This window comes from Bufo bufo, chromosome 4 (genome assembly GCF_905171765.1).
Source record: "Bufo bufo chromosome 4, aBufBuf1.1, whole genome shotgun sequence".
Taxonomy (NCBI): Eukaryota; Metazoa; Chordata; class Amphibia; order Anura; family Bufonidae; genus Bufo; species Bufo bufo.
In genome coordinates, this window is record NC_053392.1 from 49,075,055 (window position 1) to 49,102,093 (window position 27,039).

The following is a 27,039-nucleotide window of genomic DNA, read 5'->3' on the forward strand; positions in this document are numbered from 1 at the left end:
TTGAATAAAAAAAGATTCTTAGATGATATATTTATTGTTTGGTCGGGCACTGTTCAGGGAGTTTGTGGAGTATCTCAATACAGGGAATAAAATTAATATGAGGTTCACCCATAATTTTGGAGGCTCTAAATTAGAATTTTTTGATGTATTGGTATCGGAAAAAGATGGTGAATTGGTCCCCGAGGGCTATCGCAAGCCAACGGCGACCAATTCACTTCTACATTTCTCCAGTTACCACCCGGATAGTGTAAAGAGAGCAGTCCTATATGGACAGTTTATCAGATTAAGAAGGTTTAACGGGACGGAGGAGAGTTTCAGGAAACAATCCTTAGATCTGAAGAAACGATTGTAAGCTAGAGGCTACCCGATGGAGTTATTGAATGAGGCTATGCAGAAGGCTTCATCTTTGCACCGAAGTGTAGTAACATCAGGGAATACAAATGTTAGGAGAGAAAGGACAATCAGAAACGTTTTGTTTTCTCCTTTAAATATAGTCAAATGGCGGATCGGATTAGGAAAGTGATAAGAGAAAATTGGGACATAGTGGAAATGGACGATAGTTTAAAAGAGATCAGAGGGTCTAACCCATTAGTAGCCTTTAGGAGGAGCCATACTCTGAAAGACAGGCTGGTTAGGAGTCGTTTCGTGGAATCAAAATCTGATACATGGCTGAAAGATTGGGTACCTGCAGGTGCGGTAATTGTTCCTACTGTAAATACAATCCCCAATAGGACTTACTGTTTTTTGGTGGATTACATCATAAAGTAAATACCTTGGTAACTTGCAAAAGTAACTATGTAGTGTACCTCATATTATGTGTATGTGGTAGGTTTTACATAGGAGAAACCATTAGGAGCCTTGGTGAGAGATGTAGGGAACATGTTAATTCAATTGTTATAGGGAAAGGTTGTCCACGATTAATAGAACAAGTGAAATCTGAGCATGATGGTAATAATAAGGTGTTGAGGTTTGCCGGGAATGAGATAGTGTGTAGTCTGCCACAAGGGGGAGATAGACATCATACCCTCCTAAGGAAGGAAGCAAGATGGATCATGCACTCCAGAGCTATGGGCCCCTCTGGGACTGGATGATAGAAATGATCTTGGAGTATTTCTGTAAAAATATATGTATCTTTATTGTTTGTTTTATTTTCACATTTTTGATGTTTATATGTATTTGCCCGTTTCCTCTGTGACGGAATCAATGTGCTCCGCACAGATGAAGCGGTGCATAATGGTGACGTAATCACGTCAGAACGTTAGTGGCCTGAGGAAGCGCTAAGGCGCTAAACGGCCGTCGCCACAAGCTACTTGCCTGCACTGTTTGTTTGTCCGCCCCATGCCTGTATCGGTGAATGTTTATGGCATCTGGAATAAAGAACATCCACTTTTTGGTGAGTGCCGCCTAGTTGTTTCTTCTTTGTTGCACTCTCTCTTACCAGGTACAGCAGCGTATATTTGGTAGTGGCTATGCCTGATATTGCAGCTCATTCCCATTCACTGAATGCTGCAGAGAACTGCACTACCAGGCGCGGCCACTACGAAGTGTATGGCATTGCATCTGGTAGGCAGTGAAGAGAGAGTGAATTTTTTTGGAATTCCGCTCCCTAAAGTTTCCACTTTTTTGGACCCTCATCAATCTGATATGGATGACCTGTCCTAAGAATAGGCCATCAATATTATAGCCCTGTAAGACCAATGGGCAATTAACGTGGTGGAGGCCTCTATTTCACCTCTAGGAACTAGACCCCACCTGACCCCTTATTACAGCCACATATAGGACAGGTGCCCCCCAGAATAGCCCTTACTATATTTTACTATACATCCATGTTTACAATACAGGCCACATTTTCCCATTGCATGGGTCTTCTTGGGTCAAGGGTGTCTGATGGGTGGTAAGTAAAAATTATCTTGTACCCTACAAGATACAGAGTAGGGCTTGATGCCAAAAGCTCCCTTGTACCAACTGAATTATCAGTTCCACCCAATGGGTTGTGAGTTTCAAGAACTAGATCATAAGAACCCATCTGGGCAGGTAGGTCAAGACGTGGATGGTCTTGGGGCAAGTGCATTTAATGCCCCTCCTCTAATCCCGGTCTGAAAATTAAAGGAATCAATTCTGATTAATGAAATGAAATAAAATAACCAATTTCCATTCTTGAAACATTGTAGTTGCTTGTGTGAAGGTCCCTGAAAACAATCCTCTGAGAAATACAATTTTTTTTGCTGTTTTTGCTTCTATTTTTCATTTTTTTCATCTTCACAATGTCGGGTAATTACACATATTTTTGTCTTGGGAGACAGTTGTTGATGGTTCGAAGTCATTTCAATATTTGTAATCCAGCAGCAGCGTGCGCTGGAGGCTCCCCTCTTTATTCCTTTGGTAGATCAGAAAATATATCTGCTTTATTTGAATGTATCCTGAGGTTGAGATTCAGATCCAACGTTACAATATTTCATGCTCAAAGACAATGCAGGATAAACATGCTCCATGTTGTTTCTCGAAAAGAAAAAAAAAACTTTGCACCAGAAAATGTTTTCATTCTTCCGGGGAATTTTTTTTAGTGTATCGATCTGATGTACGTTTCAAGTACTAATGACACCATGGGACATTATCCATGGAATAGGGAATGTAGTGTAGAGTACTAGACTATAAAGTGTTGTATGTGCGGGTCAATTTGACCAGTTGTATGGTAAAAGTGTTCCGAATGTATGGGAAGTGTGTAAGTTAGCAGGTTGGTTGCCACAAACTCTTCTTGACTGACAGCTCCTTCCTGATCCCCATATGCGTGCATGCATTCCTCCCCAAAAACCAAAGGAGCATGTGGAAATTCAACATGCCAGATCCTACCCTTTACCAACATCTCCATTTGGGGGAAAGTGGAGAATCCCCCATATACATTACTTAGATGGCCAATTCTGCCAAAATAAGTGAGTTCGTCCAACCTACATAGAATTTTTATTGCCAACCTAAAGAGCATCTGTTGGCAGATTTGTACCTATGACACTGGCTGACCTGTTGCAGGTGCTCTTGGCATCTGAAGGCATCTGTGTCGGTCCCATGTTCATATTGTGCCAGCAATGCTGAGAAAAATGAAGTTTTATTATATGCAAATGAGCCTCTAGGAGCAACGGGGGCATTACCATTACACCTAGAGGCTCTGGTCTCTTTGCAACTGCCGCGCCCTCTCCACTTTGATTGACAGGGCCAGGCAGTGAAAGCATCATTACAACTGGCCCTGTCAATTAAATTGCAGAAGGCGTGGCAGTTGCAGAGAGAGCAGAGCCTCTAGGTGTAACAACAACGCCCCTGTTGCTCCTTGAGGGTCATTTGCATGTTCTAAAACTGCATTTTTCTTAGCAATGTGGGCACATATGAACGTGGGACCAACACAGAAGCCTTCAGCTGCCAAGCGCACATGGAACAGGTCAGCCAGTGTCATAGGTACAAATCTGATGACAGACGCCCTTTAATAGTTGATCTTTTTCCCCTTGAAAATGTCTTCGTTCTAATGACATTAAAGGAGTTTTCTATCATTTTCTGAAAAAAGGTGGGGGTCTGACTCCTAGAATCCCAGTAATCAACTGAATCAGCCAGCAGCCACTGTAGCCACCCAAGGTGGTCGTGTTGAGGGATGGGAGTAGTAATTCTGGATCTGGTCACAGTGTTCAGGTGGCTAGGCTAATTCCACCAAACCTCCCTCACTCCCACGGCTGGCACAATGAAGATGTGGTCATACTGGAGATGTTTCCCCAGGGCCCACCCTGCGTGATGTCTACTGGTTGGCGGTGAATTAACTCACAGTCAGACTACACTAGACTGAGCTCATTAAACAAGGAGGAGGAGGCAGATTTTCCTACACCTTTCTTCTAGAAACACATCTCAGAGGTTTGGTTAAAAACATATGCTTAGACATTTAAGGTTACAACACAGTATTCCTCTGCAAGCAAAAGTAAAATAGTAAAAAATAGCTTAAAACATTAGACACAAGTTAAGACATACAAACTAGCTACTAGTAGGACATAGGCAGTGGTATAGCTATAAAGGGTGCATTTGGGCTCCCAAAGAACCTTATGTGGAATAAGAAGACACCTGTTACAGCTTTTACATTGGGGCCTAGAAATTCAAGTTACGCCTCTGAGCACAGAGGATGGGGTTGTTTTAACAACACTAAAGCAAAAGAGCTCCTTCATGTTCCATCAAGTATGCTGCCAGAATATTCAATCCACAAAAATGGGAAAGCATATGTGTTTCTGTCCTATTGCAGTGAACAGGTTATTCTGAAGAACAGCTCAGAAAGCTGAAAACGAAAGGGTGTGATGCTTATAGAAGCACCTCATCCTCTACATTCTTGAGATTGGTACAGTTTTGGCTGTTTCTGTGTGATGGATACACTGGTCTTAACAATAAAGGTTGGGGTTACAGGTGGTCATACATCCCATTGTGGTCATATTCTTCCATGAGGTTCTTGAATGTCCGTTTACCATTCATTTGGCTACCAAAATGCATCTTTTTGTGAAAGGTAAGTAGGACATATACATAAGACGACTGGTTGTTGGACTGATCACCATCTCTCCCGATCCAAGCTCGGCCCAGCCTGCATACGTAGAGAATGAGGTGAGGGGAGAAATTCCCTGCCAGACACCTGTGACAGCAGAAACTTTTGTACTGAGAGCAAAAAGATCAGTCATTGGGGGGAGTCGGAAGGCCCAAAGTAGATAGTCAGTGGAACCCTCCAACACCAATGTGTTCAACCAAAATAGATCTAATGCATATCGGCAACTTTAAAACAGACCCTCCAAATATTGTACCTTTTATTTTCCCATAGTTGTGTCATAATTGAAGGCATGGCCAAACCCTCAAAGTTAAACGTTACCAGTTGACCCTTTAATGTGTATGGGGTTGACCAAACTCTCTCCCAGTAGGAGATGTTGGGGGATAGAAGCATCAGTTGGATTTCACCATGCTTGATCCTTTTGTGCTCTGGGGATATGTGCCACCACTAAAGGTGTCTGGCAGGAACTTATTCCCTTCCAACCCATTCAGAACATGGGACATCGGGAGGAATAACTGTTCGACTGGCAACTATCTAAAGTGTATAGCCAGCTTAAAGGGAATGTATCATCAGAAAATGACCTATTGTGTAAATCAAATTTTTGTCTTTAACACATTTAAAAAAAAATTCATGTTATTTTTAATTTTCAACAAAAACTATAAAATCCTGCAGTTTTCGTACTGGCCACGAAGCCTAATGATAGGCACCACTTCTTGATCTGTACAGGTAACTTTATTGCAGTTATCTGCTTATCTGTCATTCAAATCCTGCCTGTAATGATATCACCTCTGTGTATAGCATATGTCAAAGCTTATCTATTCCTTCAATGACCTCTGCACAATGTACAATGACCTCTACACAAGTCACAGAGCATGCCTAGAAACTCTCCCATCGGAGTCAATGAGGTCCCCTCCGGACCATTGTGTCTATGGACCATGGGACTGCTGTAAAGCTGTTTTCTTAATGCTTTCTAAATGCTGTTAAGAACAGCTCAGGCAAGATGGCCGCCCCCTTAATCGTGTTCAGGAAATAAAATAAAAAAAATCTAGTTTTAACTGATAGATAACATTTTTGAAACACGTTTCCTTTAAGTGACAAATAGAATTTTTCTAGGGATACATAATTAACATACAGGTGAAACTCGAAAACGTAGAATATCGTGCAAAGTTCATTTAATTTAGTAATGCAGGTGAAACTAACATATGGGATAGACTCATTACATGCAAAGCGAGATATTTCAAGCCTTTATTTGTTATAATTTGGATGATTATGGCTTACAGCTTATGAAAACCCCGAAGTCACAATCTCAGGTCCCCTTTGCTCGGGGGGTATGGATTCATTAGCTGACTAGAGTGTGACACTTTGAGCCTAGAATATTGAACCTTTTCACAATATTCTAATTTTAAGCTGCATTACTGAAATAAATGGACTTTTGCACGATATTCAAATTTTTCGAGTTTCACCTGTACATCTCCTTTCCTAGGAGTGTGTGTGTGTGTGTGTGTGTGTGGTGGGGTGATAACTTTTACAATGTGGAAACCATACTGTAACAGCACATACAGAGATTATATGCAAACGCTGTGTGAAAGACGACTGGCCCATATAATATTTCTATATGCCTTACAGTTAGTGTTGAGCGAACTTCTGTTTTAAGTTCGGCGTCTAAAGTTCGGCTTCCGGTTAGCGGAGAATCCCGATATGGATTCCGAATTCCGTTGTGGTCCGTGGTAGCGGAATCAATAATGGCCGATTATTGATTCCACTACCACGGACCACAACGGAATTTGGAATCCATATCGGGACTCTCCGCTAACCGGAAGCCGAACTTTAGACGCCGAACCTAAAACAGAAGTTCGCTCAACACTACTTACAGTGAAATTGAGTTTTTGCCCATTATTCTAGAATCTGTGTTGAGGTTTCCCAGAAATGAACTCATGCATGCAATGTCCATCGGACGGACCAGCCTTCAATCATCTGTCTTTTCGCGCAGGGGTGGCATTATCTGTACTATCCAAGACATTCCAAGTCTCCATTTCAATGAGTGGCGATAAAGAGAACATCTTCCTGTTGGTCGTCCTGAGCTCGGCAGCTTCCGCTATTGTTTTACTCCTTTTCGTTTGTTTTTTCTTCAAAAGGAAGAAGATTAAAAGTGAGTATCACACCATTATTATTCTGACCAGGTTTCACTCATTCATTTTGATGGTGTTAAAAGGGTATTCCGGTTACCATAAATATAACTTATGTTTTAGACTAATTCATCATCAATAAGCTTCTAGGAGCCGTTTCACCTAGAGGCTCTACACTCTCTGCAACTACCACACCCTCTGCACCATAATTGACAGGGCCAGGCAGTGAAAGTATCATCATGCCTGGCTCTGTCAAAGTGCAGAGGGCACGGCAGTTGCATAGAGAGCTAGGTGTAACGGCAACGCCCCAGTTGCTCCTAGAGGCTCATTTGCATATATTAAATCTGCTGACAGAAACCCTTTGACATCAACTGTTTTCACAACTTTTCCATTACAAAACTTTTTCTTCCAATTTAAATGATAATTTATTAATGAATATTGCTTAATCCTTTACAAAATACAATTTAACATAAGCCCTTGGATTACTCACATGGTTACTTTTTCATGATATTATTTGAAATACTTCCTCTACTTACACCTCTGTCTTATAAACCATAGGCCAGGGGGTGTAATATAAGCTTTTGAGTTATTAATCACAAAAATATAATCTCCTTGCCTGAATAATCAGAAAATTCTAATATATGCAATACATTTGATTTAGAAATATGGATGGGAACAGATAAACTACATTCGTTTTTCAATTAGAAAATACGTTAACCTTATTTCAAATTTGTATTACTTCCGGATACTCCTAATTGTGGACAGGATTTTGATATTGATAGCTTATCCTTCGGATAGGCTATCAATATCAGATTGGCAATAGTAAGAGAAATACCACTGCACACTCAGGGTTAACGTGCAAGTAAAATTATTTTATTGTGACATATCCTCCAATAAATACATAGGTAGATAAGGAAGAATGCCTGTTTTTGTGACTCCAAATCTTGACATTTCGGTCAATTCAGACCTTGGCCACATAAGTCACAGGAGAAAATCAGAAGTGAGTCAGGAGCAGTGCAGTTTCTAGGTAAAATTTCTCTCAGGGCGAGTGTCAAAAAAACTCCCCCCCCCCCCCCCCCCCCCAAACTGCTCGATGAAATAAGTGTCTCCCCATTGTAAAAAATGTGTAACCACATTGCACGGACGGTCACAGTGACGCACTGTCCCATAGACTCAGGCTCTCACTCACAGCAGGCTTCTTTCTCAGCACTGCTCCGGGCGGGCGGTAACAGGCAGGCGGTGCGGGCGGCGGTGCTCGCAGTGCGTGAGGTACAGTGAGTGAGCGCCGCCGCCCGCAGAGCCTGCCTGTGGGGGGACATTATTTTTAATAAGGATCACTATGGACATTATTTAGAATGGAGGCTGCTGTGGGTGTCATTATAACTGTATAATGTCTGACAGGCCTAGTCCTGAGCTGAGTTATATTACCCTGCCCTGTATAATAATGTACCCTGATACCCCTTAGTTATATTACTCCAGCGGGGTAATATAACTAAGGGGTATCAGGGATGGGTACATTATTATACAGGGCAGGGTAATATAACTCAGCTCAGGACTAGGCCTGTCAGACATTATACAGTTATAATGACACCCACAGCAGCCTCCATTCTAAATAATGTCCATAGTGATCCTTATTAAACTTAATGTCCCCCACAGTGACAGTGGCCCCCCCCCATTGTAATTAATGCCCCCCCATTGTAATTAATTCCCCCCATTGTAATTAATGCCCCCCCCCCATTGTAATTAATACCCCCCCAGACCATCACTCGCCTCACAGCAGGCATCAGCACTGCTCAGGGCGGGCGGTAACAGGCAGGCAGTGCGGCGCTCACTCACTCACTGTATGTCACGCGCCTGCGCCGCCTAGTGGGAGGAGCAGGCGCGTGACGTCAGTAAGTGCCGCCCGCACTGTCTGAAGAGTAATAGGACTCGGCACTCGGGCGCAGGTCAGAGGGAGGGAGCCAGGGCGCACAGCCGAGAAACGACAAGAGGGCGCCCCTGCCGGCGCCCCCCCTCTGACAGCGCCCCGGGCGGCCGCCCGTCCCGCCCGCCCCTAGAAACGGCCCTGGTCAGGAGGACCCCCGTGGCACAACGTGGAAGCTCTGCGGGGGAGGCTCTAGGCCAGTGTCACTCACACTGTCTACCTATGTATTCATTGGAGGATATATCACAATAAAATAATTTTACTTGCATGTTAACCCTGGGTGTGCAGTGGTACTTCTCTTACTATTGTTTATTTGGATCATATCCACTCCACTGAAACACCTCACAGATTGGACAGCGAGTGCAGCCCAACCAATTTACCAGTATCAGATCGGCAGGCATCCGACAACCTACACCCCCGCCAGTCAGCTCTTACCTTGTAGCTCCAGTCCCGGAACTACAAAACTCTGTCTATGGCGTAGTAAATGGAGCTGGTTACCATTCACTTCAATAGGAGCAGTGCTGCAGTTACGGACCGGCTACATCCACTATACAATGGACTCTCCAAATAAAGAAATGGACACAGCGTCAATAAAATAGTGGAGACAAAAAATGCACGTTGTAGCAGTCCTAACACACGCTTTTTAATCCCTTCTGTTGGCTGTAGAATTACTGTGCGTCAGTATTACAGGTCAATGTTAGCGTCAGGTCTAAGTTATCGCTGACTGGTTAACCATGCAGTGACCCAACATTCAAGTAGTGGCCACATGACAGAGTGGGGAGGGTGGCAGCAGCAGCGGCAGTACCAGTGACAGTAGTGGCCCCATGACAGAGTGGGGATGAGGGCCAACAACAGAGGCAATAACAGAGACAATAGTGGCCCCATGACGGAGTGGGGAGTGGGGGAAGCAGTGGCAGTAACAGTGACAATAGTGGCCCATTGCAGAGTGGGGAGGGTGGCAGCAGTGGCAGTACCAGTGACAGTAGTGGCCCCATGACAGAGTGGGGACAGGGGCCAAAAGCAGTGATAGTGACAGGGACAATAGTCGCCCGATAACATAGTGGGGAGGGTGGCAGCAGCAGTGGCATATGGCACAATATTGTGGCAGATCACAAGCCCCATTGTAGAGGCAGCAGGAGGGTAGCAGCATCAGAATGGTAGCAGAAGCGCGTGGCCAGGAGTAATGTCCATTTTGCAGAATTTTCTGGTGTGCCAACACACTACAGTCTGATCATCAGTGGCAGAATAATTTATTCTGTTGCATCAAGCACTGGTGTCTGGAAATCATTGATCCACGCCTAATTAATCTTTATGAGGGTTAGTCTCTCAACATTTTGAGAGGAAAGGCGAGTCCTCTTAGGTGTAAACATGCCCCCCACAGCACTGAACACCAGCACTGATGCCACACAACTGGCCAGGCAGGAAAGCATACACATGGCAAACTCGGCCAGCTGCAGCCACACTTCAAGTTTGCATGCCCAGAAGTCCAGGGGATCTTGGATCATGGGTCGCCGGGTGCAGTCCTAGTATACCACCACCTGCTGGTTGAGGTTCTGCTGCATGTCCTCCTGCTGCTGAGTGTTTTCTTCAGTAGGCTGCTAAAGAAAACTGCTCATCATAGACTCCAAACTGAAGGTGCTGCATAAGGAGCTGGTGCTGCTCCTACCCCCCACCAGTCATAGCAGTGGAGCGTGAGAGCATAGGGTCCCCCTGGTCAGACCTTCCTGAGGACGGACAATGTGGATAGCCAGTAGTCATCCCTCTGCTGAATCATAACAATGCGGCTGTCATTACACAAACATGACAGCATGCATCTGGCTATGTCACGATGTAGGGGGAGGGGAGGAACACCAGTATGACAACAGAAGGAAAATGACCAGGAACTAGGCCTCAAGGCTAGGGAAAGGAAAACGGTAACCACCTAGGAAACCTTAAACCTAGCCCTGACTCCTGTCAGTATGAATAGACCCTAAAGGTGGGAATATTCATACAGCGGAAACCTAGGCCCTAGTAACCCTGAATATCCCTAGGAGTAGTGACAGGGTCTGAGACTACTGATTCCTTCCCAGATGAACGAACCAGCGTCTCCCTGAGTCCTAGTAAACAAAGAGCAAATGGGAACAACCAAAATACAAAGAGAAGTAAACTTATCTTCAATAGAAAATGCATGAGCAGGAATTCAGATGAGGACCACACACAAGCTCTTCCAACTCCAGGCAGATAATATCAACCGCATTGTATGAAGTGTGAGTCCAGACTAAATAGAGGAGCAGTAATGACCGCAAGCTGCACCTGAGACAAGAGGTGTGGTCATTACCAACAACACTGCAATAAGTGAAAACAGAGAGGCTGTCAGATAACCTCACGTGCAGCCAGTCTCTCAGATCTTCTAACCACTGTCATGGGAGGGGCCATGACAGGCTATTTGCGCAAGGGACTCTGAGGGTCTCCCTGCCCCTGTCTCCACTGCATACTGCCACAGTCTGTCGGGGTCATCTGCATTGTCTTCGTTGCCGCCATCCATCTCCTCATGCTCATCCTGCTCTTCTCCTGTCACTTGGACAGATAAACCACCTAGTTGTGTATAAAATTCCCAGGGCGTTTATGTCCTCTTCCTCCTACACTGCCAGTTCATCCTCCTCAGGGCTCAGGTGGACATGAAATGAAGGCGCCACTTCTTCTGTTCCCTCACCAATCAGATTTATCACCATCCCCCCCAGGACGTGAAGAATTGGAATGACATAATTTATCCCATAGTTCTGCCAACTGTGGCCTCCTCAAAGGGCCTGAGCAATCGGCAGATGTCATGCATGAGTTGCCACTAGATAACATGGAAGTTCATATGGCGATCTGGAGCATGGACTTCCAACAAGTGGAAACGTTGCACATCAGACGATGTTGGGGAAGAACATTTTGCCTTTGCAGCTCAAGGAGGGCGTGTTTTGCAGGGTAAGAGTTCAACAGCTTTTGCAGTTCAGTGGAAGACTTGAGGAATTGATTGACAATGAGATTAAAGACGTGCACCATGCAGAGCACATACGTCAGCCCTCCCTGACGCAGCAAAGAGAAAATGTTCTTCCCGTTATCAGTAACCAAGGTTCCTATCTCCAGTTGGTGAGGAGACAGCCAGTGTTCGATTTCGTTATTGATGATGCGGAGCAGTTCCTCCCAGTGTGACTCTGTTCACCAAGGCTGACCAGGTGCAGAACCATGTGACAATGCCTAGCTTTGCATTGGTGATATGCTGGACAACCACTGTAAACTGTCCCTATAGGAGAGGGTGAAGACAAGGTGGATAATGAGGAGGAAGAGGCGGACATTGGCGCAGAAATCCCACGATTACAACACGGAGGTGGCATTGCCATTACCTGGCCAAGTTGCTGATGTGCCTGGCCTAGATCAACATTTACCCAGTGCAAGTGGGGCGTGAACAATGTATATTGTTCTTGACCGTTTTTACAACTCTAACAGACGTGATAAGGAGTAGGAGGAGGATGAGAATCAGGAGCAATAGACGACATTGAAGTCAATGGGAAGGAATGAAAACCTCCTTCTGCTGATGTTGTCGAGCCCTGATTGCTGGAGCGGGGGTGCGGGCCGGTGAGAGATACAACTGTTGCTGCATCAGGCTGTAACACTAAATGAGTGGCACGGTTCTCCCACAACACTTTATGGTGCTGCTCCAGGTGTTGACGCAGGGCTGCTGGTCGAACATTAGCACCCTGGCCGCACCTCACCTTCTGCCCACATATCCTGCATATCGCCACACTAACATCCCCCAGCGACTTGGTGAAAAATTCCCACATTGCCGAGTATGGCTTTTTCTCTCTACCGCTGCATGATGCCTGCCGCTGCTTTTATTCACCCGTGCACTGCTAGTGTGTTCCTCACAGGTAGTTTCCTGAGTAGCAGGCGGTGTACCCCTCCAGCGTTTGGCAGCAGATCTCCCACTGCTTCCACCCTGCTGTCTCACGGACACGCTTCCACCTTGCTGTCTCACGGGCACGCTGCCCCCTTTCCCCCTGATGATAACGATGCCCCGTCTTCACCCGGCTCCCACGTGTGATTGGCTACATTATCATCTACATCTGTTTAGTCGTCACTTGTGTCACCCTGACCTGTCTCTTGTGCACGTCCCTGACCTCTCACAACATATGCTGACACTCAACTGTCATTTTCGGTAGTTGCATGCCTAGAGGAGTCCGCAGCGGCAGTGGCGTGCATAGGGTGTTTGGCACCCAGGACGGGTCCTTTCTCTGTCACCCCCCTCCCACACCCCCCCCAATACTTTAAAAAATTTTACCCCCTCACAGTAGTATTTCCCTCCATTGTACAACCTTTGCAGTTGTTTTGTAAAGATGCTTGCCCCCTCACAGTAGTTATGCCCACATTGTGCCCTCTCACAGTAGTTATGCCCACATTGTGCCCCCTCACAGTAGTTATGCTCACTCTGTGACCCTTTCACAGTTGTAATGCCCTCTTTGTGCCCCTTCACAGTAATATTCCCCATTGTGCCCCCTTCATAGTAATAATCCCCATTGTGTCCCCTTCATATTAATAATCCCCATTGTGCCGCCTTTATAGTAATAATGCCCACTGTGCCCCCTTCACAGTAATAATACCCATTGTGCCCCCATTATAGTAGTAATGCCCACTGTGCTAGTAATGACCTCTGTGCCCCCTTCATAGTAGAAATACCCACTGTGTCCCCTTCACAGTAATAATGCCCACTGTGCCCTGTTCACAGTATTAATGCCCCCCTTCACAGTAATAATACCCATTGTGCCCCCATTATAGTAGTAATGTCCACTGTGCTAGTAATGACCTCTGTGCCCCCTTAATAGTAATAATCCCCATTGTGTCCCCTTCATATTAATAATCCCCATTGTGTCGCCTTTATAGTAATAATGCCCACTGTGCCCCCTTCACAGTAATAATACCCATTGTGCCCCCATTATAGTAGTAATGCCCACTGTGCTAGTAATGACCTCTCTGCCCCCTCCATAGTAGAAATGCCCCCTGTTCCCCCTCCATAGTAGTAATGCCCTCTGTGCCCCCTCTATAGTAGTAAAGTCATGAAGTCCTCTGTGCACCCTCCATAGTAATAAAGTCCTCTGTCTGTGCCTCCTCCATGGTAATAAAACCCTCTGTGCCCCTCTATAGTAATAAAGCCCTCTGTGCCCCTCTGAATAAAAAAAAATTAAAAAAAGCACAGTAACTACTTACCTTGTCCCGTTCCTAAAGCTCACATACCTCTCTTCCCTGCAGGCACAGATCGCTCTGCAGCACTGTGTGGGAGGAGCTTATGCAGTTTTTTTTGGGCTGCAGGCTCCACCCACACAGGCCGGCAGAGCGATTTGTGTCTGCAGGCTGAATGGTGTAGTGGGGAGAGATCTTCCTGCTTCATCATTCTATGTGCGGCCGGCCTGAAGGAGGGGAGGAGCGCGGGGAGCTGAGCGGTGAGTGACAGGACCGCAGCTCCCAGCACTCCAGCAATGAGCGCTTTCAGCTGTATTGATGGAAGCGCTCATTGCTTCTGGCACCCCCCTGAGAGCTGGCACCCGAGGTGCAACGCCCCCCCCCCCCCCCCTTAGTACGCCACTGCAGAGCGGACCTCTCCTTCAAGTCTGTGCTAACCTGTAACTGCTGACTGTCCTCACAAAGCTCATCCTTGCTGAAAAGCAACATACATTACTTGGCTAGCAGAAAGAGCAACAAAAGCATGGTGTCTGAGAAACCCATTGATTCCTGGCTGTGTGTACCTATTGTCACTTGAGATGATGTTGAAAAGCGAGTCAACTATTCCTATACAGCTGGATTGTAGGCCAAAACAGGACCGCTGGATGACAGTGGTAGCTCTGGCCTGTTGCTGCGGCTCCTGTTACCACCACCTCTTCTTCTGCTGCTACTTGTGCAGGCTACAGCAACATTTTTGCCACTGCTCGTTCCTTTGCAGGGCCCAGGCAACTGTTTGTTGGCCATAGTGTACAGTACCTGTATCAGATTAACTATGAATGTCCCTGCAGTTGAACAAGATAAACGCGGTGATATATTAGAATTTGCCAGCAGTTTAACAAGAAGCAGACAGTTATATATTAGACTGCCCTTTAACACTGCGGCACAGTAATTCTATATATAAACTAACAGATTGACGGGGATTGTGTCAGCAGTTCTACAAGATGCAGATGGCGATATATTAGACAGCCCTTTAATACTGAGGCACAGTAATTCTACAGTATATATCAACTAACAGATTAAATGGGCTTATATCAGCAGTTCGCCAAAATGCACAAAGCGATTACACTCAACCTGCACTGTGCTGCAGTCTCCCTATGCTCTCCCTACAATCTCTCTACACTGTCCCTGCACTCTCCCTATCCAATATTCTACAATTAAAAGCTTCTGCAACACTTTCCCTAGCGCATAAGCGCTCATCACATCTTTTCCTAAGCTCAGCCCACAGTGAAATGGTGGAGACCACGCGGAATGAGGCTTTTTATAAAGTTGTGTCATCACAGGGGATGGCCATCTGCTGATTGGCTGGCTGCACGGTATTATGGGTCCTATCACATTCCTGGGCTTCTTACTTTCACTTTCTAACATGTGCAGCAGCAATTTTAGAAAAAAAAAACATTCATTATTACGAAGCGCGAGGAAATTCAGCTTCGTGGCAAATCAAATTTTAACTAAACTTCAAATCGAATTCTGCTTCGGATGTTTCAATTCGCTCAACACCAATCACGATGCAGCTTTCCTTTTACCAAGAAAATTTTTATTTTAATTGTCCCTCCAATAAAGCTTGAAGAAGGCGGAAATAGTGTATGCCATTGGATATTTATTTAGATTTTTTTCCCCCCTGATTAGTTATTTTCTTGATGTACGCTGCTCAAAGGAATGGGGGAAGGGAAGTGACAACTGTCATGAACACACATCTGGCTCAGAGGAGGAGTAGTCACTTTTCAAGCCCATTCATCCGTTGACCCATTCCTTTTTCGAGTAGGCGGTCACTCAGTTTGCTCGCACGTGTGTTGTTTGTGTCATGTTTTTGCATTAATTACCAGGCAAAGGAAAGTTTCATCCTCTTATTTCAATTAGAATTTATCAGAAAGACATAAAGAAAGGAAATGCTACAATTTATATGTTTTGATACTTACCATGCCACTCCTAAGATAGAATTCAGCTGTGTGTGCCCGAGGATACAGATCTGCTATAAATTCATTTTTATCTAATTTGTCTGAGATCTAAGCTTCCTGTAGAGGTCTGTGATCAAAGAAACTGATTCCGTCTGATGTTGGCTCTGACACATAATGTGTGCTGACTTAGTTCTGTCTATAAACTCGCACTGGGAGGCTGGGACTGTCCCTTGACACCTGTGCATAGTGAACTTTCATTATACCAGGGGATGGTGATAGCGACAGTTCCCATGGGTCATACAATGTAATAATTAGCAAGGTTCTGGCACGTTGTAGTACTGGTCATTGTTGGGTAGATGAATGCTGTTCCGTGGAACACGATCGTTGTCAATGTCCATGTCAACAATTTTAGTTATACTGGCACTAGATTGAGCAAGGCTGTAAATTGCCTAGACCAGTGATCCTCAACCTTTTTTGCACCAGGGAACCAGGGACCGGTTTCATGCAAGGCATTTTTCCCGCAAACCAGGCCGGAGCGGGGGGGTGGGTAGGTGGTTTGTTGCATTCAAGGTGGTTGGTGTGGTTGGTGAGGTTAATCACGCGCATAACAAAATACAATATGGCCAACATTGCCAATAATAACACTTTATACAGGCCAAATTATACCGCCACACCATGACCCAGTCATTAATAAACCCGTTTAGGTCCCCACTCAGTGACTTACAGGTGATGGCTGGAGTAGTTCTCTTTCATTTTTTCTCAGTCCACGTGCTTCGTGGTATTGTATCGATTTAAACTGAAATAGTGTAAAAAACTAAAGAAAATTATACTTACCTGATCCATTTGCTCGCTCCAGGCTGGGAACCTCCATCTTGATTGAAGATCTCAGCTGAAATCCCATGCATGGGGACGTATAGTATGATGTCATCGCAGCCCATGTGAGATTTCACGCCAGACCTTTAAACAAGATGTCGGCGGCCAGCCTGTCGCGAGCAAATGGTAAGTATAATTCTTTTTTTTTTAAACTGCATTTTTACTATCCAGTCTTTGAATTGTCCAGTCTGTAAATTGACTAGGCTGTGAATTGTCCAGTCTGTGAATTGTTCTGGTTGTCAATTGTTCAGGTTGTTAATTGTTCAAGCTGTAAGCTGAATTGTCCAGAGTATAAATTTGTTCAGGCTGTAAGATGACCAGATGATTGGTCCAAGTTGTGAATTTTCCAGGCTGTGCTTATATTTCTTCATTTATGTGACAATAAATAAGTGGGCCAGAAAAAGTACTGATGAATTTGACCATGAGGTTTGCAAAGTTTGTTGATAATATTGAAGACACCAGAGAAGACACTTGGTTTGGCAACCCAATAAAGTAAAAACTTCTTCTGAGAACATAACTGTCCAGCTTGAAACTGACTTATTTTGGGTATCTTATTAGAAGCTCTTTGTAAAAGATAGCTAAAGATGAAAAAGCAAGAAAGAAGATGAACAGCAACCAAATGGACAAAGTCATCAATAAATTTGATGCTCTAAACTGAAGACAGGACATTCTGGGCTATTCATATATTTATATTAATCATGGCTGTGACACAATTTGATATCACAATAACACTTTCCAATTTGATCAGAGCACTGCATTATTTTTTTTATTTTAATGGAAGAGCCTTACACCAAAAAATCCTCCCACCAGAGAAGATGTTTCTAACGGTCCACCATCCACCCATACAGAACATGTACATATCCACTTTTTGATTGTGTTGTGATCTTTGTTGTGTTGTACACACAGGACGTATCATCAATATGATCTAATAGGTTAGTTGTGAATTATCCCATAAGAAAAAAACTCTAATGGTAAATGTTTGTCTCCAAAGTCACTTATAAAATTGGGTTGTCTTCTGCTTGACATTTAGGGCTATTATTGTGTCAAAGCTTGAGCCCAATGGAGGATCCTCAGAGATTCTGGTCGGTCAGACCAACCCCAGTTAGCACATCCTGTGTTACAACTTATTGATGTTTGTAACTGCATAGAAAGTGGCTGTTGAGTCGATCCAGTCCACTAGTGTGATCTTTTGGGGTCCATTGACACGTTGTAAACAAATCATATTTTTGGCCACAATGTGGCAAAACTGCAGCATTTTGCTGTGATTTCTTGGTAATTTCAGGAAAAAATGCAGTTTGACTGCACCCTTTAGGTATCAGAACTTGTTTGCTTAATTATTCCTTACTCCAAATCAGGTGACTACAGTTTCAAGATATAGTACGGTATATTTTTCCACTATTGTAATCCACCAAGTAGTTTAATTATTTATTCATTTTTTTTGTTTTTGTTTTTGTTTTTTGCTTCTTTTTCTTAGGACTAAAAGAAAATACAGGAATGAAACCAAGAAGATGACAAATATCGCAACACAGAAGAATGGATTGATGTAGAAATGGATGGTAGAGAGTTTCCTGAGCTTAAACATTCAGGGAATTGTGACATTTTTAACATGTTCCTGACTGGAGTATGGAAAATGTGGTAACTTGATGCACTTGAGTGTAAGACCATGTTGCCTTGAGAAACCTGGGCTGAAGCTACTTGCACGGCTTGATCCTGTAGATCTCATAACCATTGAACTACATATTTTTCATCTGTTTCCTTGGTTGGTAAAGAGGAATGAGTTGTACATTCCATTTAAGAAGATTTATGTTACTGGAAGATGCCCACATACTATAAATCTTAATACCTCCTTTAGATAATTTTCTCACTTAATACCTATCTCCTCAATTTGGGAATGTCCATTATAGATCCATGTATTATAGGATTGATTGCCCATCACCGATAATTGTCCATTATAGTGGAAAATATAAATATAAAGCCTGTAGATATCGTTTTATGACTCTACTCTGTACAGATTTTCTAAGAAGATTCCTTGGATGTTGAGGGTAAACCCAATTACCTGTGTGCAAATGTGTAGCTTTATGGCCATCGTTGTTATGACCAGAGGGAAAACACTACTCACTATAGAAGCACTACTCACTATAGGGAATAAACCAATAACTCGCTCCCTCCAAGGAAACTGGGAGCTCCTTGATAGGGAAGACTTGATTCCACAAGCCTTAGGAGGAGAATTGTTAGCCTGGCTCTTCGGTTTATTGCTCTGTCTACATAGGTGGACATGAATGAGTTTAGGACCTGTATATTAAAAATATGCAGCCCAATGTGTGATGAGGGGATTGCATAGATACCATGGCCCTTCCCACTTCATTGAGGGTTTCAAAAACATACAGAATTGATTTTGAATCCTTAGCTACGTTAGAGGTAGTGGAGATCAGGACACATTTGTTCTTTACACTTTGATACCTACTGTGTGTGTATCCAACTACTTTGGGTCTACAACTCGTCCATAGATAAGGTTACCAAACTCTGCAGCCATATTCTCCCTTATTGGGCCTCTCCATCCTAATAAAAATTTTACTTTTCTTGTCTGTAAAGTTGTCCTCTCTTCTTCTTTCTTAGTGAAAACTATTACTCAGTAAGCTGTGTGACAACCAGTACCTTCCATAACAGCTCTGCCAGGTGTTCTCACCTAGTAGGGACTCTTTTAATCTGCTTTGTTTTGCAGCAGTATCACAGAATGCATCCTTAAATAACTGAATAAAGCCAAATGTCTAAGGAATTTTGATGTTGATGTTCTATGTTTAGGACAGTTCTTCGATATCAGATCCATGAGGATCCAACTCCCAGTATCCTCAGCAATCAACTGATTGAAGGGGTTGTGGTGCTCCAGCAAACACCACTTCAATTTTATTGTTTACAGACACAGCACCATACATTTAGTAGTGGCTGTGCATGGTATTGCATCTTGTGGATGTGCCTGGTATTGAATGGGTTTGAGTTGTAGAGAGCTGCAGTACTAGGCACAGGCACTACAAAATGTGTGGGGTTGTGTCTGGTAAACAATCGATCTAATACATCCTAAGCATAGAATATCCTGGAGGCCACTGTTAACCCCACTGAGACTTGTATTGGCAGCAGGGGGAGATGGAAAATCTCCTGGACCCCTTGCAAATAAGTGTTAAAGGTCCCTTAGGAGTTAAAATGATGTATATAGTTATATCTATATATGTGTACAGTAAGCTCCCCCTTGTGGTGGCTATAGGCAGCAAAAATGCATCAGTCCACTCCAGAATAGTGGCCCTAATGCTTGTCATCAATTTTCTCAGAAACAGATTAGAATATCTGAAGCTGAACAGAAGCTAAAGACAAAAGGGAGCAAATATTTACTCACTAAGCAGCCAAATTTGTTAACTATATTCAATCATATAGTCAAATATTCTAAAATATTATCTGTTATGTGGAGGATGCAACAAGGACCAACATCCGACCAGGTTTGAAGAAGCAAGTGGTGTTATGTGAGACGTCTATTGGCCATTAATGTTAATAGTGACTATAATAAATCTTTTACCTTGGAGGGTCGCCCTCTTGCTTAACATTATGAGATTTAATTTTAGACTTTGCTAATGTTTGTGATTTGGTCTGTCTCCCCAGCAATTAACATACACAAAGCATTTGTCACAGCATGGTTCCATGCATTGGATGAGTATAGGATGACTTTCCTTGCCCTTGTTCATTTCTTACATATTATGACCCCAATCGCTTCAGTGAGAATTACCTAGAATATTGTATGGCAGTGATAGAAGTTGATTTACAGTGCTGCAAAAGAAGACACCATCAGGAGGGCCTAACCCCCCCAAAAAGATAAAAATGCTTGAGCCTAATGAACAGCTCCTAAGGCGTTTTCTTGAGATGCGTATTTGCATGTCCCAGGTGGCAGCTTGCGTCCTCTGGATTCCACTTACAGCGATGTGAATGGGATGTTGAATGCTGTGACATTGTCCTATAAATGGACATACAAGGTCTTTTTCTTCTGCTTCCATAGCTGTACATCAATGACCTGTCTGCTTAAATAAAAAGAGAGGGAAATTTTGGTAGCTTATTTCATTATTATATTCTTCTTCTTCTTCTTCCTTCTGTTCTACCTACTCTCCATCTTCCTCCGCCTCTTCTTCTTTTCCTTCCTCCTATTACACTTCTTCCTCCTTTTCCACTTCATCTTCTTCTTATCCCTCCTTCTATTACACTTCCTCTTCTTCTTTCTCTACTTCATCCTTTCCTTCCCCCTTTTCTTATTTTTCTGATCCTTCCTCCTTTTCCACTTCCATTTTCCTCCCTTCTCCTCTCCCACTTCCTCTTCTTCTCCCTCCTCCACTTCTTCTCCCACCTCTTCCTCTTCCACTCCCTCTTCTTCTTCTCCCTTCCCCATTTTCTCTTCATCTCCTCGCTCCTCCTCTTTCACATCTTCCTCTTCTTCTCCCGCCTCCATTTCCTCTTCTTCTCCCCTCTCTTCCTCTTTCACATCCTCTTCTTCTTCCTCCTCCTCCTCTTCTTCTTTACTATTATTATTATAATATTATTTCTATCTGTATAGGTATCAAAACCAAACCAGCAATCTACGGTTCCATAGTAATTATTGTAATATTTTTTCTAGTCTTTTCAGTACATTTTTTTGCATGTTGTTGGAAACCCATAACACCCGAGAAACTTAAAGAGGACCTGTTCCCTCTCCTGACATGTCTCTTATAGTAAATACTGACATTCCTCATGCAATAGCAATTCTGGAGCATCTTTTATTAGATCTTTGCATTGTGCTTTCCCTTTGTTATTCTTTATAGAAATTTATAGTACAGTCGTGGCCAAAAGTTTTGAGAATTAGATAAATATTGGAAATTGGAAAAGTTGCTGCTTAAGTTTTTATAATAGCAATTTGCATATACTCCAGAATGTTATGAAGAGTGATCAGATGAATTGCATAGTCCTTCTTTGCCATGAAAATTAACTTAACCACTTTCCGTCCGCCCATAGGATATAAACGTCCTATGGGTGGACCTCTATTTCTGAAAGCACGTTTTAAAACGTCCTTTCAGAAATCGCAGCTGCACGCTAATCGTGCAGCTGCTGATCGGGTTGCCCGCTGTCAGTGACAGCAGGGCAACCCAGAAAGGAGGCAGGGACAGTGCCCAGGTGTCCCTGCCTTTAGGATCGCTGCAGACACAGCGCTCACCGAGCGCTGTGTATGCAGAGCAGGAAGCGCTGTGCGCTTCCTGTTCTGGCCCGACGGTCATGTGACCGCCGGGACCGGAGAGTGCAGGGGCTGTGTGAGGTCTCTCAGAGACCTCGATCAGCCCTGCTCTGAGGCTGTACAGCGCTGGATTGCTGCTGTACAGCCTCTCTAGGGGTGCATTTCTCCTGTAACTGGGGTCAGCCCCAGTTACAGGAGAAATCAACAGTGAAAAAAAAAAAGTGAAGTAAATGTCCCCCAGAGGTCTTGTATGACCTTATGGGGGACAAAAAGTGTAAAATAAAATAAAAAAAAAATAAAGGGTTGAAAAAATAAAATAAAAAAAAGTTTCACATGTAAAAAAAAAAAGTCCCCAAGTAAGGAATAAAAAAATTTTTTAAAAAATAGAAAAAATAAAATAAAATAGACATATTTGGTATTGCCACATCCGTAAAAACCAGCTCTATAAAAATATCACATGACCTAACCCCTCGGGTGAACACCGTAAAAAAAACTAAAAAAAAACTGTCAAAACAAGCAATTTTTGTCACCTTGCATCACAAAAGGTGCAACACCAAGTGATCAAAAATGCGTATGTCCCTCAAAATGGTACCAATAAAACCGTCACCTCATCCCGCAAAAAAAATGAGCCCCTACATAAGAAAATCTCTCAAAAAATAAAAAAACTATAGCTCTTAGAACATGGAGACACTAAAACATCATTTTTTTGGTTTCAAAAATGCTATTATTGTGTTAAAGTGAAACAAATAAAAAAAAGTATAAATATTAGGTGTTGACGCATCCGTAAAAAACAGCTCTATAAAAATGTCACTTGACTGAACCCCTCAGATGAACGCTGTAAAAATAAATAAATAGAAACTGTGCTAAAACAGCCAATTTTTTGGTCACCTTGCCCCATAAAGTGTTAATCCTATGTACCCAAAAATAGTACTAATAAAACTGGCACCTTATCCCCTAGTTTCCAAAATGGGGTCACTTCTTGGGAGTTTCTACTGTAAGGGTGCATCAGGGGGCTTCAAATGGGACATGGCATCTAAAAACCATGTGGAGTTCCTTTTCTTCTGCACCCTGCCGTGTGCCCATACAGCAGTTTATGACCACATGTGGGGTGTTTCTGTAAACCTCAGAATCTGGGGAAAAAAATATTGAGTTTTGTTTGGCTGTTAACCATCGATGTGTTAAAGAAAAAATTGGATTAAAATGGAAAATCTGCCAAAAAAGTGAAATTTTAAAATTTGATTTCCTTTAATTCTTGTGGAACGCCTAAAGGGTTAACAAAGTTTGTAAAATCGGTTTTGAATACCTTGAGGGGTGTAGTTTCTACAATGGGGTCATTTATGGGGGTATCCACTATGTAGGCCCCACAAAGTGACTTCAGACCTGAACTGGTCCTCAAAAAGTGGGTTTTGGCAATTTTCTTAAAAATTTGAAGAATTGCTTCTAAACTTCTAAGCCTTCTAACGTCCTAAAAAAATAAAATGACATTTCCAAAATGATGCCAACATAAAGTAGACATATGGGAAATGTTACGTAACAAATATTTTATGAGGTATCACTTTCTGTTTTAAAAGCAGAGAAATTGAAATTTAGAAAATTGCGAATTTTTCAAATTTTTGGGTAAATTTGGGATTTTTTCATAAATAAAGGTGAAATATTTTGACTCAAATTTATGACTATCATAAAGTACAATGTGTCACGAGAAAACAATCTCTGAATGACTTGGATAAATAAAGGCGTTCCAAAGTTATTACCACATAAAGTGAGATATGTCAGATTTGCAAAATTAGGCCTGGTCAGGAAGGGGGCAAATGGCCCAGATGGCAAGTGGTTAATCCCAAAAAAACCTTTCCACTGCATTTCATTGCTGTCATTAAAGGACCTGTTGAGATCATTTCAGTAATCGTCTTGTTAACTCAGGTGAGAATGTTGACGAGCACAAGGCTGGAGATCATTATTTCAGGCTGATTGGGTTAAAATGGTAGACTTGACATGTTAAAAGGAGGGTGATGCTTGAAATCATTGTTCTTCCATTGTTAACCATGGTGACCTGCAAAGAAACGCGTGCAGCCATCATTGCGTTGCATAAAAATGGCTTCACTGGCAAGGATATTGTGGCTACTAAGATTGCACCTCAATCAACAATTTATAGGATCATCAAGAACTTCAAGGAAAGAGGTTCAATTCTTGTTAAGAAGGCTTCAGGGCGTCCAAGAAAGTCCAGCAAGCGCCAGGATCGTCTCCTAAAGAGGATTCAGCTGCGGGATCGGATTGCCACCAGTGCAGAGCTTGCTCAGGAATGGCAGCAGGCAGGTGTGAGCGCATCTGCACGCACAGTGAGGCGAAGACTTTTGGAAGATAGCCTGGTGTCAAGAAGGTCAGCAAAGAAGCCACTTCTCTCCAAAAAGGGACAGATTGATCTTCTGCAGAAAGTATGATGAATGGACTGCTGAGGACTGGGGCAAAGTCATATTCTCCGATGAAGCCTCTTTCCGATTGTTTGGGGCATCTGGAAAAAGGCTTGTCCGGAGAAGAAAAGGTGAGCGCTACCATCAGTCCTGTGTCATGCCAACAGTAAAGCATCCTGAGACCATTCATGTGTGGCGTTGCTTCTCATCCAAGGGAGTGGGCTCACTCACAATTTTGCCCAAAAACACAGCCATGAATAAAGAATGGTACCAAAACACCCTCCAACAGCAACTTCTTCTAACAATCCAACAACAGTTTGGTGAAGAACAATTAATTTTCCAGCACGATGGAGCATCGTGCCATAAGGCAAAAGTGATAACTAAGTGGCTCGGGGACCAAAACGTTGACATTTTGGGTCCATGGCCTGGAAACTCCCCAAATCTTAATCCCATTGAGAACTTGTGGTCAATCCTCAAAGGCAGGTGGACAAACAAAAAACCACTAATTCTGACAAACTCCAAGAAGTGATTATGAAAGAATGGGTTGCTATCAGTCAGGAATTGGCCCAAGTTGATTGAGAGCATGCCCAGTCGAATTGCAGAGGTCCTGAAAAAGAAGGGTCAACACTGTAAATACTGACTCTTTGCATAAATGTCATGTAATTGTCGATAAAAGCCTTTGAAACGTATGAAGTGCGTGTAATTATATTTCACTTCATCACAGAAACAACTGAAACAAAGATCTCAAAGCAGTTTAGCAGCAAACTTTGTGAAAACGAATATTTGTGTCATTCTCAAAACTTTTGGCCACGACTGTACTATACACAGTTGTTGTTTTTTTCCATCCTATGGATCAACTTGCAGGATAACAGGCCGAACTGGATGGACAAATGTATTTTTTCAGGTTTACATACTATGTTACTATGTTACCCTTGTCAAAGAGGAGTGTCACTACATAATTTGTTATTGGCAGTACTGACTGGTCAGTGTCAGACAGTGTATATACACACCCTCAACTGGTAACAACCAGTTACCGATTCATTGATACAGTTCTAGTAAGAATAACATAGGAAGGTCACAGCATAGATTTATAAGAATTTTTTTTTTTAGATTATACAGAATAAAACTATTTACTAAAACAGACATCTCAGGAATGGTGACATGTCTTCTTCTATGAGGTTCTCTAGTGCAAGAGAATGGGACGACTATGTCCATATGACCACTCATATGGACAAGTTGTTATGCCTATATAAGCATGGTGATCTATGATTGGCATTGTTCCCAGAGTCTGGACCCTCACCAATCAAACATTGATGGCTCATCCTAAGTCCTGGAGAACCCCTTTAAAGCATGTAAGAGGGTGGAGCAGCCCCTTTAAATAGTATTGCTCCTTATAATTGGAATTTTTTGTTAAATTGTTATGCACCTCTTCTTGTGTGTGCTGCTTTGGTGTATCTGCTTGTTCCTGTCTATGAGTTCTATGACATTGGTGGTGGTAGAATGCAGCATAACCAAACTTATCTGACGAGAGCTGTGACTCTTGTCAAGTCACGGTCACTGCTCCTCCTCTCTCGGGTGAACCTGGCAAATCCGAAAAGAGGAGACACAGACAGAAAGGTCTCAACTACCACTGCTCTGATGTACTGTGCATCAGCTAATTGGCGGGATGTCCATAGTAAATGTGAAGACACCATCTTCTTCCTCTTGTGATCGTGTTGGATGGGTAGGAAATGAATATGAGGAACCAGTGCAAGGAGACTGTGGTGCAGAATCTCTCTTTATTAGTGAATCCAGGACTATAAACCATACCGCAAAGTGTCACAGAGGAATACAATGCCTTCATGTGTTGGATTTGCTGTGCGGCGGCCCATCTGAAAAAACAGTTCATTATAAACAGAAGAACATTCGTTATATATTTCAGTAAGTCCACTCCAGTAACTACCAAGTGTACTGTGCCATCATGTGCTGTTGCAACCATCAAGCCTACTTTGCATTTAATGGTAACCTTCAACCATAATCTGTGCAAGCCACTGTTGTAAATAAAATAAAAGTTCTTTGCTTTACAGTAATTGTATAACATGTGATCATATTAAAGGGGAACTTTTCTAACATGCATATTTACTATTACAGACCTCTCTGAATTAGGACACTTGGAAGATGTTGTAATCAAGGTATGTTGGTGGTTGTATGGTATATGGGACAAAAGGCTTTTTCTAACTTCCGTGGTGGAAAATGCTTATGTGGAAGAACTCTTACCACATTTGAAAAATCACCATCTTTCCTTAGGCAGCTGTAAATGTAAGATTTAGTAGAGACAGTAATGTTGAGTCTAACCTGCATAATTTCAGTTCTTCCCTTTGTTTTTATAAATGCCTACTTTCATAGAAATGTATGTCCATCACCTTTCATTGAGAAGTCCTCTTTAGAGGCTTCTAATAGGGTCAATATTTTTAGAAGGTTCTCTGCCGAGCTGACAGATTGAAGCGAATCGAGCAAAAGCAATTGAAGCAATGCATGGGGAGATCTCTGGATCCATGTGAGGTACAGGGCTGGTTCTAGCTTTGTTAGAAAGAGATTGTCATGTACGATATAATGTCTGATTTTTATATCTTACATAAATCATGGCCAAACCCCTTTAAGGGCTTATGAATAATACAGGACGGATCCTCCAGAGCGAAAGTAGCACCTGAATGTTTTCTACCATGACCAACGGTATTTTTGGCAGAGGGCCCACTTCTATTAAGTCAGAATTCCCTAATAGGGTATTTTTTAAGTAGACAACCC

At 42.9% G+C, this 27,039-nt stretch overlaps 1 protein-coding gene and 1 long non-coding RNA gene across 6 annotated transcripts in view; one reads left to right on the forward strand and one right to left on the reverse strand.

Moving 5' to 3' along the window:
• PKHD1 (PKHD1 ciliary IPT domain containing fibrocystin/polyductin) overlaps positions 1-19,177 on the forward strand; it is a 625,550-nt gene extending 606,373 nt beyond the window's left edge. For 4 of the 5 annotated variants that reach the window (XM_040427208.1, XM_040427212.1, XM_040427209.1 and 1 more), the window contains 2 exons: positions 6,546-6,704; positions 18,086-19,177. In XM_040427208.1, coding sequence (XP_040283142.1) covers positions 6,546-6,704; positions 18,086-18,123 — 197 coding nt within the window. In that variant the 3' untranslated portion in view covers positions 18,124-19,177. The remainder of the gene's footprint in view (positions 1-6,545; positions 6,705-18,085) is intronic. The other variant, XM_040427210.1, reaches the window with a different exon arrangement.
• LOC120997215 lies at positions 1,331-26,600 on the reverse strand. The gene is made up of 4 exons (XR_005778119.1): positions 26,590-26,600; positions 13,750-13,760; positions 13,304-13,306; positions 1,331-1,427 (listed from the first exon to the last, which is right to left on the reverse strand). It is a non-coding gene; the product is annotated as an uncharacterized LOC120997215 (long non-coding RNA).
• Between the last annotated feature and the right edge of the window lie 439 nt (positions 26,601-27,039).